This window comes from Elgaria multicarinata, chromosome 6 (genome assembly GCF_023053635.1).
Source record: "Elgaria multicarinata webbii isolate HBS135686 ecotype San Diego chromosome 6, rElgMul1.1.pri, whole genome shotgun sequence".
Classification (NCBI taxonomy): domain Eukaryota; kingdom Metazoa; phylum Chordata; class Lepidosauria; order Squamata; family Anguidae; genus Elgaria; species Elgaria multicarinata.
The window spans coordinates 99,486,630-99,504,216 of record NC_086176.1 but is presented as its reverse complement, the minus strand read 5'-3'; the positions used below and the strand labels follow the sequence as shown (position 1 = coordinate 99,504,216).

Sequence of the window (17,587 nt, the reverse complement as noted above, 5' to 3'; positions counted from 1 at the left end):
ACGAAATCACAGCTATGATTGACTTTAGGGATGTATTGCTAGCCATAGAATTTTTAAAGGACACACCTATTTTCTGAAGAAGGGATTTCCTGATTCATTTTAAATCCATTTCTTGGTCTTCCACAGTGACGTGACTACTGTTCACAGCATGGAATTGAAAAATGTAGAATTTTAATGTAGCTGTGATTGGGAAGTAGTATATCCATCCCAGACCAAAGGACAGGAGTTTATGCCCTTTCTGACTTACTTCAGCCAAATAAAATATGGAAACCCACCCCACCCAAGTTTGTAAGCACTTAAAAATTGCCCTGCCAGTGCAAATAAAGTCCACCCTTATTATACCCATATTATGAAGGGATGGCAGAGCCCACTATTGTTATAACAATATCATTATTAGTATTATTTATTACATTTATATACCACCCCATAGCCGAAGCTGTCTGGGTGGTTTACAAAGATTAAAACATTGAACATTTGCTGGGATAGGAGTGGGAGGTTGAAGGGACTGACAATTTTGCAGCATAGTCCACTTCTTCAGGCTCCTGGACTGCTAGGGTTTTTGGGGAAAGAACTCAGAGGGGTAGCAGCAGGAAGTAGGGGCACTGATAAGAAACTTGTGCATATCACTGTGTGTATCTGCTAATGGAGGTAACACTTCATGCATCTGGTGGAGTGAGCTCTAGTCCATAAAAATTATGCCTAAAGTAAACCATAAGTCTTTAGCAAGTTGCTACCATTTATTATTATTATTATTATTATTATTATTATTATTATTTATTAATTTATATAGCACCATCAATATACATGTTGCTGTACATAGTAAAAGAATAAAACAGCAACACCCTGCCACATAAAATCATAATAAAACAATAAGAGAGGGAAGAGAATGCACCGAATAATAATAATAATAATAATTAATAATAATAATAATAATTCTTACCCGTCTTTCCGTTTTGATCGAGGTGGGGAACAACAGTAAGTATAAAATACATAAAATACTGATTAAAAACATAGTATACATTGTTAAGACATCCTAAAAAACATCCTAAAATCAACCTAAAATTCTACTGGATAGGCATGCTGGAAGAGATCAGTCTTTATAGCTTTCTTGAATGCTAAAAGACTGTTCAGTTGACGAATCTCCTCCAGCAGGCCATTCCACAGTCTGGGAGCAGCAGCAGAGAAGGTCCTCTGGGTAATACTTGTCAGCCTAATTTTGGCTGGCTGAAGGAAATTCTTCCCAGAGGACCTGTGTGTGCGGGGTGGGTTGTATGGGAGAAGGCGATCCTGCAGGTAGCCTGGACCCAAACCATGTAGGGCAGCGGTTCTCAACTTGTGGGTCGGGACTCCTTTGGGGGTCGAATGACCCTTTCACAGGGGTCGCCTAAGACCATCGGAAAACACATATTTCCGATGGTCTTAGGAAACTGTATTGACTGAACTATGTCATGTATCATCTTTTGTATTATTAAAGCTATTGTTATGTATTATTTTCATTAGCAAACCATCCCATGACAATGGATCGTGTAGAGAAGAACGAAAATAATTTTATGGTTGGGGGTCACCACAACATGAGGAACTGTATTAAAGGGTCGCGGCATTAGGAGGTTGAGAACCACTGATGTAGGGCTTTAAAGGTGATAACCAACACTTTATATTTCGCCCAGAAACTAATTGGCAGCCAGTGAAGAGATTTTAAAAATAGACACCAGTCTCTTCATTGTTTTATTTTGTTACAGCAAGCTCACACTACCACCCTTCTGAAATTTGCGCAACAGAACTAGGGATTCAGTCTTAAGCCCACCAGCTGAAGCAGGCTGGAACACGTAAATTTGCTTGAGATACTGTGAACGTTGTTTACTGTGAGGTCAAAAGGACTGTGGCTGAAAATAATTTAGGATTCAATCTCACAAGAGCAAAAAAAAAGGGATGACTCTGTTCTAGTCACCAGCAAATGTATAGGGCTATCTGCAGTCTGATCATCACCTGATGTTCTGGTTGCAGCAGTTGCTTTCGCACCAAATTTACTCTCGGGGTAAATGTCACTGAAATTTCATGGATCTCTTCCACATATTTGTTTATGCCGGCGCAGCAATGTATTATGTGATATATATATATTTAAGGCACACAGGAGTTCATAAGGAAAAATAAGCAAACTATTAGAAGTGCTATTGTTAACTCCACACCAGGAACTTTAATATCTGAATACTGTCTGCGTTTACATCAACAGCCACGCAGGTGATGAAAGCCAGCCTCTGAAAAACTTATTATTCTGTTGGAGCAAGTTTACATCTTGAATAACTTCTGAAACCTCCATGCCATTAAGAAGTTTTACTAGGTTTATAGTGGAAATAACAATGGAGATAAAAAGCTGACAATCAAAATAAATTGGGAGGTAGCCGGACTAACTTCATTGTGGACTTGCGGCTGAATATTTAGGATGATGGAAGCTTTCTCAATTCATCTGCATCCCTCCTTTTTCAAACGGTGTGAAAAGTTGATCCAGCTTAGCATTACAGTGCTAATCTGACTTGTAAATTGTTCCTCAGACTAGATAGACATTTTATGGAGAATCTTGCGATGTTTTCAGCAGTTTGCGATGTATGCTTGATTCTGGGGGGGGAAGGCTGTATGCTTGCTTGATTTTCTGAATCTCAAAGTCTTCTACAATTATTAAAACACATATGCAAGGGTAGTTGTGGAATACCATGTCCCCACACAGTTGGGTTGTGGGTAGAATAGTTTTGCTCCTAGTGAGTAGGAAGGGTTATAGCTATGCTAAAGCATTAGGAGATGTTTGTTTGTTTACTTATTTAAAACTAGTGGACAGGTCTGAGGGTTGGAATAGCCCTTGTTTCATATAGTGAAGTCTCCAAGCAAATTTACACAGCTATCAGAGTTGGACACATTGTCGCTCTCTTGTCGAAGTGAAGCTGTGCCAACTGGCATTCCTAGGTATGACCCCTAGATGCATAACTATACCCCTCAGCATGTTAATCTCCTCAGGCTTCAAACTACAGACTGCAAAGCTATGTGCTGGTTAGGGAGGTCTGCCGCCTAGTGGCTAGAGTTGTTGTGCAGGCTTCAACCGCATGGACACATTTAAATTAATAAAAATTAATGCATTTTAAAAACAAAATAACCCTGAGGTTCACATCCCCAGGGTATCCTTGGTATGTGTACCAAATTTTAAGAGTCTCTAGGTTTCACGATCTTGGCCTAATGGTCGGACAGACAGACACGCATCCTCTTTTATTATTATGGTTATATCTTTCCATTCCTTAAAAGTTCAAGGTGGTTGTCCATAATAAAACACAATAACATGTTTTTATTTTATTTATTTAATGGGTTTTTAAAACCTCCTTTCAAGATAAATGATTGTATACTCCCAAGGCAATATAAAATAAAAATAAAATAAAGAAGGAAGTAAAAAAAAGAAAAGATAAATTCTTCAGCATCAGAATGGCCTAGAATAAAGTCTGAAAAGCAATGGGGGGAGAAAGCAGTGTTGCTGGTTTTGTATCCTGCCCCATCCCTAGGGCTTGAGGCAGGTGACACCTTTAAAACTTTATCCATCGAAATAAATGGAACTGAGGGGAGGGGCAGGGGGGGAAACTTCTTTACTTCTGTCATGAAGTTTCAGTGTGACAGAAAGGAGAGCGTGACTGGGGGGGAAGGGGGCACAATAGAGCTGTGCTCACAGAGTCATACTGCCTTCCCCTGTTGCTCCATTTTCCCTTGACACCTGGCCTGTCCATCTGGAAAGAATTCAAGACTTCCTTGAATTTTAATAAAGGAAGGATAATACGATGTTGTCACAAGGAGATAACAAAAGCTAAGCAGGGTTGTATTATATATGCCTCTCTTCAGAGAATAATGCCTCTTGGTAAAAACTTCCTTTTGATATTTCAATTGAAAGCTTTCCAACGTGTAGCAAAATCATCACACATTTTACTTTTGGTGTACAGAGGAAGCACATTTTCACCTATGTGTAATTTATGAAGGCGTGCTATATAACAAAATAATAAGCTGCAACTGAAAAAAAAATCATAAACTGTCCTGACAGACTTAGCGTTTTTAGTTTTATTGAGTCATTATTGCTTTCAGAAACTTGATTCACCAATTGCTGATTTCACCCCCAGCCTGTCTTGTATGCCCTTCGGTAAAATAATGCATGCCCAGTCCTTATTTTCAGCAATTTCCTAATTTCTATGTCAAAATAAAGTGTGAACATTTGATTTAGAAAGTTAAACTCTATCTCTTTTTCCTGTTTTTTATTAACAACATTTATTATACCACTCCACATCTAAGCAGATTCCAGAGTGGTGAACAATAAAAGATAAATAGAATAAAATACATATTAAATGTTTTTAAAAACAGAATACCAATAAGAACCATAACTGATCAATCAAGGAAATTATACTGCTGAAATGAAAGTGGGGGAGGGGGTAACTAGGAGTAGATTTCTGGGTGGAAATACTAAAAACTGAGATCACTTCTGATACTCAGAACAAGTTCTTAGGCTCAGAATTCTTTGATTTCAAGACCTGTGTCACATGATCACCATGGCTTGAATAAGCCACAGTGGCTTGCATGCCAGACAGCTTTTAAATATTCAAGTCATGACTGTAGATTGTTGTGTCATTCAAACCCGGTTGTGTGAGGTTTAAACAACCCCCCTAACACAAGCCATGGGTTATGTGGGGGTTGTTTAACCCTTGCATAACCCGTTCGTGCCATGTTCAGACAACATGGCAAGTTGTGGTCATGGCTTGAAAATTCAAATTGGTCAACTGCACATGCAGCAGCCCACAGTGGGCTATTTTATCACACAAACAGCCCCCAAATGTATGTCTTTGGTGGGTCTCGGGGTCCTAGTAAAACACACACACACACACACACACACACACACACACACACACACACAAAAAGCACATTGTACAAAACTGAAGTCCGTCCACCCCTTTTAAAGCCATCTCAGCTGATGACCATCACCAAATCCTGTAGCTGTGAGTTCGATAAATTAATTCTAAGATGTATAGAATCTTCCTTTTGTCTGTCCTGAATCTACTGAGGAGGAAACATTACTAGATTTATCTCCAGTGTATAAAAAAGAGAGTTACATTTGTGGATGTGGCAGGTTTGTAACTGGACAGCACCCAAATCTGGACAATATTAAGCATTTTTAGGCTGAAGTCTTATACCCACTTTCATCTAAGCACATTTGCCTAGGATTGCAGAGGTAATAGTTTATTTATTCCCTATATAGATTTCTTTAGGGTGCAGTCCTATTGAATGCACCATCGATGAGCGGAAGTTCCTAAACCTGGAGGCTTCCAGTCACCCAGCGCAGGAAGGGAGGAGCAGCAGAGGTGATCTTGACCTCTCTCTCCTCCCACCCCTGCATATTGTTGCTAGACAGGCTTTTTTTTTATGGATTTCAGGCAAAAATACTGAAGTGCATAAAAATTGAAATTTACAGAGAGGGGGATAATTTAAAGATCAATAAGTAAAGATGATCCATACATGTATTACTAAAAATGAACGGACATCTATTTTTTTTCTGGAATAACAAGAAAAGCCAGTTTTGTTAATCTAAAGGAGAATTGCTATAAACTGTTCTATAAACTATATTTTAAGAATAAAATAGCACACATGCCGACTGAAAGTATATTTTAGTAGTAACAGATCATTTCCATATGTGGTGGTACTGTCCGAACAGTCAGGTGTTTTGGATCCATAACATATTCAGAACTCATGCTTGAATAAAAAAAACTTTTAGAAATCAGTTACCTATATATACCCAAAACACACTCAGTCATAATTGCTTACTTATTGACAGCTGCTATAGCAAAGAATTGCAAAAAATACTGAGGGTGTAAACATCCTATGCATATTTAGACAGAAAAAAGTCCTACAGCTTCCAGCATTCCTCATCCAGCTGTAGAGTTGTAGAACTCTTTTCTGTCTAAACGTGCATAAGTTTGCACCCTAAAACTCCAAAAAGGAAGGATTAGAGAAGAAAAATCGGGCAACTGGCACATTTATCTAAATTAACAATGCAATCCTATTCATGTCTACTCAGAAGTAAGTCCCATTGAATTCAATGGGGCTTGTTGTAACCTGAATGAAAGTGTTAGATTAAGAAATGGAAGAAAACAAAAGCCAAAATTAGAGATAAAACTGCATCCTTTTATTGACTTTTTGAAGGGTGGGCACCATATCAGTGTTAATTGTTTCACTACAGTCTGATCTTAATAATTTAAAATATTTTGCTGGATTTTTTTTTCCTTTTAGAAAATTCAGTCTTTAATTTGTTTTTTGTGGAAGATGGGACATATTAAATGTCTCTCTATAGTGTAAATAGCACAGTTTGGGATTTTATCTAATACAGAAAGTTATTTGGATCTTTTTAGAAGGGTTTTTCCAGCCAGAAATATAATTTAAACTGCAGATTATCCTTTAATTAATAAGATGTTTGACTGTTGGTCACAAATTTCCAACAGTGAAGAAGATCACCCGTTTGCCTTTCTTCACATAACAAACTATAATGGTTTCATATGAGCCTTTGAAGAGTACCTAGCTACATCTGGAAATTTCTTGAGTAAATATAAGATGAAAGGCATCCAAATAGACAGTATATTTTCTTTGCAAGCTCAAGGTAAAGTTTCCATATCCATAAGTATCCCACACTTCTTATTCCAGAGGTATGTCTGCCAGACCTCTCCTTCAGAACCTGAAAAATCACATGTAGCATGCCAGAAACAAATATTAACTTTTCTTTCCCTGTATACATCTGGTCCAGCCAGTACTTCCTAAACTGTAGCCTGGAAATAACACCATATGATCATCAGAAGCTCCTCCCTTCAGCTAAGATGAAAAAAGGGTCCTGTTCTGTTTCTAAACGCATTCTCTCTTATATAATAAACAGTTTACAGTAAGGTGCTATCCAACTGTTTGTACTAGCTAATACACTGACGAGAAGCAGTTCTGACGTTTGAGTTCTATCAACCCCTAATGAACATAAGTCAATCAGTCCTCTTTAAGTTTGAGGGAGATGTTTTTCCTTAGATTCTATCACAGATAACCTCCCTAAGACAAGGAAGACTTGTTTGTACTTCTGTATGTGTGGGGCTGAACCTCCTATTAGCCAGAGTGAGGAAGTCACTTCAGACAGTGTATGCTGGAGGGTGGCATCAGCACTGTGTTGGGGAACACCACGCAGGATATTGCACTATGAAAGCGGCATATAAAAGGCAGGAGCCACACTACTGCTTTATAGCAGTATTGAAGTGCACTGACAACTGTTGGGGCCCATTGACACAGACCATATACCGCTTTCATAGTGCTATATCCTGCTTGGTGCCCACCTCATAGTTTGTAGGGTGATGTGATTCTAGGAGAAGCCATAGTGCATGACAGAGTTTAACACCGACCAACCAGAGACATATTCATAAAACAGCATGTAATTAAATTAGGTCAGATATGTGATACGTAGGATCTTAAGAAGTAGTATAATGACTTTGGCATTTGGACTGTTGATAACAGTTTTAGGTTCACACTCTTTGTTTTTTTCACACAATAATCAGAAACATTCCCTATGAGCAGAGGCGGAATGTACCCTACAGATTCCAGATTTTGCTGCTAACAGTAGCCTATAAAGACTGATGTTTAAAAATAGCAGCTCTTAAGATATTTAAATTTATATAACTTGTGTGGGTCTCAGATGAATGGAACTGCCTTAGAACTAACTTTGACTGGTATGAATCCAACCAGAAAACAAGCAAACTGAGTTGCTCTAAGTAACTAAACTAATATGATTCAAATCATTAATTTCCTGAGCACTAACTTAGAGTAGCCTTTTCCAACCTAGGACCCCCTGCTTGTTGTTGGACTACAACTCACATCTTCCCCAACCAGAATGACCAATGATTAGAGATGATGGAACCTAAGGTTAGGAATGGCTCATTTAGACGTTTTGGGGGGATCATTCCCATTTTCTGGGGAAACTGAAAAGACCATAAACTGTTTTAACTATTTGTCAGTCATTGGATTGGGTCCTCCCACATATGCCTACCCATGTACTGTGATCAATAGGTGAGGTTCTGCTCCATTTTCCCTTGCCTTCAGAAATGAGGCAAGCGAGCATGAGAGATGGAACCTCTTCAGTCGTGATGCTGCACTTATGAAATTCCCTCCTAAAGTATGCCCATCTAACCCCATTGCTGCTTGCCTCTTGTTGTGCTGTGAAAACCTGGTTCTTCGAGAAAGCTTTAGGATGCAGATTGTATTATGAAGACGCCTTTAAAAGTTTTACTGTATTGTTTTGTTCTTTGTTGTTTCCATATTTTTAAGCTGTCTCAGGGGCCCTTCATCTGAAATGGTGTTAAATCAAGAGAGCTTCTGCTGACAGGGATCCTGAAAAAGGAAAGAGGACCCCATAGTTCCCTGCAATAAGGGCCCTTTGTCTGTCTGATCCCATCATTTACCTAGCCATTATAAAGAAGTAAGACCTGCAACAGAACATTGAAATGTGGAATGCTCCTTTCAGTGTTCCAACCAGGCCTTCTTTCAGGATACTCCATTCCATTTCTGCTCCCCCAGTTTTCCATCACCCCTGCCCCCTTTCCTGCACACACAGACACCCCCAACCCAAACACTCAGCACTCACTCGTGACTGAGCAAATTCAATCCTCATTGGGCTATGTTTTTTTATGTGTTGGGGGTTGCCCTCTTTCCGGAAATTTTCCTAAATATTTTCTAATTCTGCATACCTGGAGGTTTCCCAAGGCTGATCTCTCTCTTGTTTCTTAATAACTCCATTTTGGTTATATAGCCATTATAACTGAGCACCTGAGTTCACAACTAGTAGTATATATGATAATTAAATCCATCTGCTGTCCCATCGCTTCTCCTAAGCGTTTTGAGCGTACTCTTTCTGGGACAGATACTTAACTTTTTGTGTTAATTACTCTGAAAAGTGATATGCAAGAAACCTGCTAAGCAAGCCTGGGGCTGCCCAAATGGAAGCCTTCCTGAGAACTGCATATATTCCACCTTGATTGAAAAATATGTGGTGGTTGTAAGATTGTTCTTATACCTTAATCCAGTGTGTGTAGCTAAAATATGTATTATTATGACAAAGCAAAGTAGTTAAAGTGGTGCCACAGAATAGGTAGGCAAGTATTATTGCTGCAGAAATAACTGCTTATGTAGGGGGAAATTATTCTTGGATGTACCTAGTGTAGTTGTGCATCTCATCAAAATTACATTAATTAATTTATTTAAAATATTTAATGACCAGCTTTCAGAGCAGAAGCCCTCCCATTGTAGCTCACACCAATAAAATCTTAAAAGCAGTTAAAATGTTAAAAGCGATAAAAACAAACACAATAAAATATCAATAAAAACAGCAATAAAACTAGTAACAACAACAATGGCAATAGCAGCAACAATTGCAAGCATATCAAGACAAGGACAAGGTAAAATAATGGTTCCATGACTTCTTAAAAGCCTGCAATGATGGAGATACTGGTGGACATCCAGTAGCAACTTGTTCCAAAGGTGTGGGGCCACTGCAGAAAAGGCCCTCTTATGTGTGGTCACTCACCTATCTCCTTTCATGGGTACAGGCAGGCTGATATGGGTGAAGGCCATCCTTCAAGTAACTTGGTCCCAAACCATATAAGGCTTTAAAGGTCAAAACTAGCACTGTAAATCAGGCTCGGAAATACACCAGTAACCAGAGCAGCTGGTGCAGTATAGGCGTTATATAGTCAAATCATCTTGCCCCCACCTACACTTAGGCGGCCGCATTCTGCATTAACAAGAATGAATTATTATGTGACCATACCTTAATGTGCCCTTTTTGCTAGATAAAAGTAACAACAAAACATAAAAATGGGAAATCATTTCCCCCCCATGATGTTGCTACTACATGAAGCTTGTTTTCAGCAGATGTTGATACTAGGCAGAGTGATTGGTGAAAAGTTGGAGTATTTTCCAGCTGTATTTATTTAACATATGACTTGCAGTGATGCTACGCAGACTGAAACCAGATACATCCATGGAACAACTGCCTTTCTAGAATTAAGTACATTTCCCCTTAGATACAGAGTTAGATGCAATGGTGTGGGTGGGTATAGTCTATGTATGCTTAAATCCAGCATAGAGTTGGGCACACGCTGGAGTTGCAAGGTCCCTGCCAGAGGCAGGAGCACTGTCCCTAACCAAGGGGAAGGAAGACAATTGTAAAAGGCTGATTGGAGAAGAGAACAGTAGGGGAAGCAACAGCCCTGTTGTGGAAGCTGCTGTCAGTCAACTTCTTCTGTTGTCCAGTTCCCTTATGCTAGGGGTGCAGAACTGAAGGCCTAGTGGCCAAATCCAGGACTCTGGGGTTCCCCCACTGGTGATTCCCACTTCCCTTGGACCCTTCCAAAAGGTGAATTTGGTGGCTTCTCAGCTTTTGTGCAGTTTTCTCCCCATTCTGAAAGGTGAAATGCCTTTCCTACGGCTTAGTTACTGGCTGTAATAGCTGTAAGCTCAACTATACTGGTATTTTGGGCACACCCACCACTGGAATGCGGACCCTGAAAGCTTCTCCAAAGTGGAATTTGGCCCTTCAGCTAAAAGAGAACATAAGAATGTAAGAAGAACCCTGCTGGATCAGACCAAGAGTCCATCTAGTCCAGTGGCCAACGAACTGTTGACCATGAACCCATTAGCAGGACATGGTGCAACAGCACCTTCCCACCCATGTTCTCCAGCAACTGGTGCATATAGGCTTACTGCCTCTGATACTGGAGGTTGCACGTAGCCATCAGGATTAGTAGCCATTGATAGCCTTCTCCAGGAATTTATCCAACCCCCTTTTAAAGCCATCCAAATTGGTGGCCATCACCACATCTTGTGGTAGTGAATTCCATATATTAACTGTACAATGTGTGAAGAAGTCCTTTCTTTTATCTGTCCTGAATCTCCCACCAATCAGCTTCATGGCATGACCCTGGTTTCTAGTATTATGGGAGAGGGAGAAAAAATTCTCCCTATCCACTAGAGAAGGCTGCCTCATAAACAGTGTGCAAGTAAGGGCCTAACTCAGGGACAAGTAAAGAGGGACAAAAAATTATTCATATCTGGAAAGCTACTTACAAAAACATGGAGAGCCTAAATCTGAAGGAATCGGATGTCGAAAAACCCTTTGCATGAGATTCAAGTCTTTTACTTATTTTTGCCACTCTTGGTTTTCCATCTTCATCATCATTTCCAAAGTAATAAATCAAATTCAGTTGTAAATTGGGGGTGTTCATTGAGGTGGGGAGGGAGGAGTCTGCACATGCGTGAGCCTTTACAGTAGAGACAATGGTATAAAGAAGCCAGAATGGTAAAAATGTAGGGTGAATACAGGCAACCATTTACATTGGGCCAATGAAAAGGGAATACTGCTGACCCCTTTAACTGTGATTTAGGAATTGAGAGGACCATTGTGATCCCATGTTCCCTTTCCCTCCCCTCTTATATAACTTCTTTCTATTGCTTTCCTTCCTAACATTGGGCTGCTTCTAACGCTGCCTCTCTGCTTACACTTTTGATGTAGTGCTAGCATAAGTGAACTCTAGTGCAACTCCAGTCGCTTATGCAGGCATATTGGATACTGCCCAGTTATAACCATACTATTTGAAACAAAATCCTATCTATGTTTTTGCAACCAACTTCAACCCATGATTTCCCCTGGTTAGGAAGAAATTCTGCTAGCGTTAACCATGGTTGACTATGTAGATATAATTGCTGATGACAATGAAGGGCTGGGGGAAATTGTATGTACAAAAGAAGTCAGCAATCCCATGCTCCATCTCCATAACTATGGTTAAGGAGTGGGACACATATCTACATCGAATACAAATGATACCTTATCATGGGGCTGGGGGGTGGGTGGGAAGGTGTGTGCATAAACATTTGGTAAGCTGGTCATCTGTATTGTCTTGCTAAGAAACAATGAGATTTTAGGTACCACTTGATTCTCCAGATTTCAAGTACAGCAGTCCATTAAGCTTCTTCTCATTACTTGGCAGGACACTATGGCCAATCGCTTACTACACGTATACAGTGGTAAGCTATTCTGTTGGTGTGGCACCCTTGGGAGAGGTTTCCAAGTGAGAAACAATCACATTTTATATCAAGCATTAAAAACAAAGCCTATAATAGATTTGTATTTCCACAATACTAGCCAAGTAAAAGGTTAATTTGGTATTGGGAATTAAAAGCATAATTTAGTGAGAGAATAGTGAAAATGTACTATTTTATGTGTGTCAACATTTTTTGAGTACGACGTAAAAATAAAGGAAAGCCAGTTGAATGCTATCCAGAGGCTTTGGTTTTATTAATGATATTTATTCTTTCATGTTGGCCAATTTGCATTATCATTTTCAGATATAAAAGCTTAACGAGACATCCAAATGTTTTACAAAGGGTTTCAGTTTAATAATTGCTGGGATGATATTACTGATGGCTGTTCAAGAATATTTTCCCAGAAAGTAATTCTGGCGGCTTGACTTTCAATAGCTAGTAGTTTTTACTGGATAAGAATTTACAAAATGGCGGATTTGTGAAGCAATGTAACATTTTATCTTGTCTCTTTTAAGGAGAATGTGCTGGTCAGATGGTGAAAATAGAATAAGTAAATAAGAATTAAAAGGCTGTGCAGGTCTGGGGGGAAAAGATAGGATGGTGCAATAAATCAATCAATCTAGGAACAGCCATTCAGCTCATAACTACAGGGGAAGACTATGAGGAAAAGCTGGTAGAGCATATGCTTTGCATGTAGAAGATCTCAGGTTCAATCTCTGAGATCTCCACACAGGGTTAGGAAGGATCCCTGTCTGACATTGGGCCTGTTCAGACAATACCCTAAGCCATGGTTAGGCTGCTAATCCTTTTGCAGCAAATGCTTAGTGAGTGTGTTTAAACTGTAGTTATGTAGCCACCATGGTTAGGAATGGCTCACATGACACACTAAGTCATGATTCACATGACACGCTAAGCCATAATGTTTAGCTCAAAATGGTTAATGACTGTGGCTTAGCGTGCCATCAGAACAGGGTCATCATGGAGAGCTGCAGCCAGCCAGTGTAGACAATACTGAGTTAGATGGATCAATGGCTTCATGTGTTCCTAAACAGCAAAAGAGAGATGCTCAGAAAGGAATCAAAGACAATTACCACATTCCAGCTTTTTTTAAAAAAAAAATGACCAAAATTTCCTTATAATAATTACCCACAGTATGAAGTCTGATATAAGGTCATGGCCAATTATACCAGGGTTAAAAGGTACAAAACAGGTATGATAATCCATTTTATTGGACCAGTCTTTGTTGACAAAGGAATAATTTACAATATTCGTGAAAGAAATGAGGAAAGCCACTTGGCATTTTGTTAGTCAGAAACAAAATGGGGCTTGTCAGAAACTTACTCTAGAACCTCAGACCCAAACTGAAAGACAGGTATTTATTAAGGAATATGATAAGAGAGCAAGGGAAAGCAGGCAGATCCTTAAAACAAATAAACAGTACACAATTTGCTAACGTACACTAAGCGCTTGGCGGGGGGGGGGAATCTCACAGCAGGTAGGAGACACCTTCAACTCATAGCAGCCTTGGATGATCAGAATAAGGAGGAAAAAAACGCTAAAGGGAGCCTAGTCTCCTTTTATTCTAATTTGTCGGAGTGGTCAGGTGACTGTCTAACTTATTTTGCCAATCGCAAAAGTTGCACATGGACAGGAAGACCTTTTAGACTAGGAAATGCTAATTAAAAGGAATGTGCTAATTAACCAAAAGATGTCTGTGGTTTCCTGTCACGTTGCAAGAAATATGAACAGTAGACCATGTGGAGCCATACCCACTATTTTATATTTTCTCTTAAAGAGAAAAGACACTGGGGTGAGAAGGTCTGAATTACAGTAACCCTTTAACTTATCATATTTGCACCCCACACTCAGTGCAACATATAATGTGAAGTACCTTCTGCTGAAAGATATCACACACACACACACACAATCATGTCTTCAAGGGTGAATTAAGGTTATTATTATTATTATTTATTTATTTATTTATTTATTTATTTATTTATATAGCACCATCAATGTACATGGTGCTGTACAGAGTAAAACAGTAAATCGCAAGACCCTGCCGCATAGGCTTACAATCTAATAAAATCATAGTAAAGCAATGAGGAGGGGAAGAGAATGCAAACAAGCACTGGGTAGGGTAAACAGGCACAGGGTAGGGTAGAACTAACAGTATAAACTCTCACTCTGCCCAGAGCTCTATCCACTAGAATACAGTGACTGTTTTCATTACTTCAGTAATGACTATGACCTGGTTTGAATATAATGCTAACCCATGATATGAGTTTTTGAATTCTGGGTTATATGTGTGAACTATGCTAATAAAACATGGTTTGTTAACCATGAACAACCCAGAAAGAGAACTCATGGTTTGTTTTTGGGTTGTGAAGTCTGGGCTGTTTAAACCATAGGTTGCTGTTAAGTGCAAGCCCAGAACCATGCGTTGTTCATGTGTTGTTTTGCAAGGCTACAGAGGTAGCAGGCGAAAGCATTAAAAAAAAACCCAGCTATTCTACATGCCAGTATTTCAGCCCTGTAAAGGAATTTGGGATACAGAAAGGGAACAAGCAAAGGAGGAAGGAAGCAAACAGCCCAGGGATTGAGCAAACAAATCATGGTTTGTTTGACCATCTGCCAGACAAAGCCTGGGTAGGACAACAAATCATAGGTTAAATAAACCATGGGTTACTGTTATGTGTGAACCAGGCCTATGACCTTATTACCAGACTTCACAATGCTTGAAATTAGTCAATATCACATTAGCACTGCCAACTTACCTCATTAACTCAATTTGTGAAATTGAGGTTGTTATTATTTGTTGTTTTTAAGAATTACAAAGATCTTTCAAAAGGATGGGTCAAGCAAAATGGGTTTGTAAATAAATAGCTCACCTTTTAATAAGTAAACTTTATTGTTTCAAATATCTTTTAGTACTACTTGAAGAACGTATTTTTTCAAGATCTCGAAACTATTCCCAATGTTGCATTTTCTTTTAGCCAAATGGCATTCAGACTCAAAAATATTTGTACTCTGTTCTAAATCTACAACCCAGGCGTTTTTGGCACTTCTTGGTTTGGCATATAAAGTTTTCCCAGCTTTTCTTCCTTTCAAGATGCATCCAAAAGACAAATGATGCATTTTGTCATCTTAAATCTTATAGACCTGCCGTAAGAAGGATGAGAATGCTGTCTCCTGCATTTAAAAAATTGTTTTTGTATCTTAGTCATGCATATTTGCCTTTAATTCACTTTAAAGGGAGTGATACTTGGGTATTAATATAACATAGTTGCATTAATATTTTTCTGGACTGTAAAACGGAATATTTGGAAATGTTACAAGTTCTTTGCCTCCCAAATATACTTAAGCTGTTAAAAGTACATAAAAGGTGTTGAAGAGGAATAGATGGACACCAGCTGTGCCTCTGCTTTCCTCCTTGCTCTAGTTTAAAATTGCATGGTTTTTGTTTGTTTGTTTTTAATCCAAGAAATGCAGTAAAACACATTTGATGTTCTAAGGGAACCAGGTGTGTAGCGTCTAAAAGTAGCAAAGCTTTTTAATATTTTATTTTCTCCACAAACAGGTTCATACCAAGTTCCACTGCCGGCAGGCACATGCTCCAGGCAGTGACACTTCATGCTTGACATTTTCTTATGATGGCACCGTTCTTGCCAGCCGTGGAGGTAAGTGACCACATTTCCTTCCATATATAGCGCTGGATACAGATTGGGCAGAACTTGGGTGCTGGCTCTAACTCAGCCTTTTCCAACCTGGCTGTGTATGGTGGACGTTGCCGTAAAACGCACCTAGAGAACGCCAGGTTGGGAAAGGCTGCTCTGATTTCTTTCCCACCCCCTCTTGCTCTCTCCCACTGGTCTCAAGCTGCTTAACCATCCCCGAAAGGAGAGCACAGCAGAAATACAAGGATGTTGTGGCATCTCTTAAAAGCTGTCAATATTTGCATGCTAAGAAAGGCCAGTTGAAGATACATAGAATCACAGAACAGTAGAGTTGGAAAGGGCCTATAAGGCGATCGAGTCCAACCCCCTGCTCAATGCAGGAATCCACCTTAAAGCATACCTGGCAGGTGGTTGTCCAGCTCCCTCTTGAATGCCTCTAGTGAGGGAGAGCCCACAACCTGCCTAGGTAACTGGTTCCATTGTCATACTGCTCTAACAGTCAGGAAGTTTTTTCTGATGTCCAGCCGGAATCTGGCTTCCTGTTGTTAGATCAATGTTCTTTTCACCCAAGGACGAAATCCATCCACCATTCCAGCGACAGAGGGTTCAAAAGCGCTTTATTGATTAGTAATCAAGGCCTGGTCTCTTCAAAGGGAGCAATCAGACAAAAGACATAGGGAATACAGTACAGTATTTGAGCTTGCAAGGGGCAGGGCCCTGTTGCAGCATAAACCAATCAGAACATAACACTGGGGCATAGCTAATTATGCTAAACAATTCTCTCTGTTCTGTAAACAATACCTTTGGCCTGACAGTAAGTTACAGAAGTTAACTTTGACACAGCAGAGCACTGGAGCCAGAGCTCTTGTTTATGTTAGATAAGACGGATGCACTCAAGGAGACATTCTCGCATGCAGGACATCATGACATTTTGCCTGCAATATGATGGCTACTTTACAGTTTCCTGTTAAAAATGGAGAGACCTCTGCTAACACTGTAGCTTGAGCCCATTATTCCATGTCCTGCACTCTGGGATGATCGAGAAGAGATCCTGGCCCTCCTCTGTGTGACAACCTTTCAAGTATGTGAAGAGTGCTAAAATATCTCCCCTCAATCTTCTCTTCTCCAGGCTAAACATACCCAGTTCTTTCAGTCTCTCTTCATAGGGCTTTGTTTCCATACAGTGATGGCAAAGGAGCAGGTCCAAGAGTCTGCAGCAGCCCTCAGCAGGCACCCAATGATGCTGACCTGTGACACTGTCCCTGGCAGAGCTACCCATTATCAGAAGCACAGGGCTATCACCAAAAATGATAGCCCCGTGACAAGTTTCCCTGTCCCCCTCTCCTGCCAATAATTCAGCTTACATTGTGTCTTCAGGTCATTATGGTGAGCATTTTCCCACTGACGCTCCACAACAATGGCTGGTGGAGGCCACGGAAATGTTCATCAAAATGTCATCAGGACACAAGCAAAAGTTGAACTGCTTGCTTCAGAGAAGGATGTAGAAGTCAATATCAGGCTGTCATTTTCAGCAGCATCCCTGTGTTTCTAATAAGGTGCACTTTGGCTGTGCTACATTGTAGAATAGTAAGTATTAGGTGTTGGTTCCTGTGGGTCTCTTCAGAACTCTGTTTAACTTAAAGATATGCACATAATTAATCATGAAGGCAGCATTTCCCAAAATAATTAGCTCTTGCAGGTACCTTGTCAGATTTTGCATTTAGTTTCCGCAAACTTGTGACTCTTTTCTTTCCGCTTTGTTGATTTTCCTTTTCTTTCCTGGTGTT

At 39.8% G+C, this 17,587-nt stretch overlaps 1 protein-coding gene across 2 annotated transcripts in view; it reads left to right on the top strand.

Annotated features, from left to right (window-relative positions):
* The window catches only part of WDR70 (WD repeat domain 70), a 140,567-nt gene that overhangs the window by 79,471 nt on the left and 43,509 nt on the right, over window positions 1–17,587 (top strand). For both annotated transcript variants that reach the window (XM_063128140.1, XM_063128139.1), the window contains exon 11: window positions 15,704–15,803. In XM_063128140.1, coding sequence (XP_062984210.1) covers window positions 15,704–15,803 — 100 coding nt within the window. The remainder of the gene's footprint in view (window positions 1–15,703; window positions 15,804–17,587) is intronic.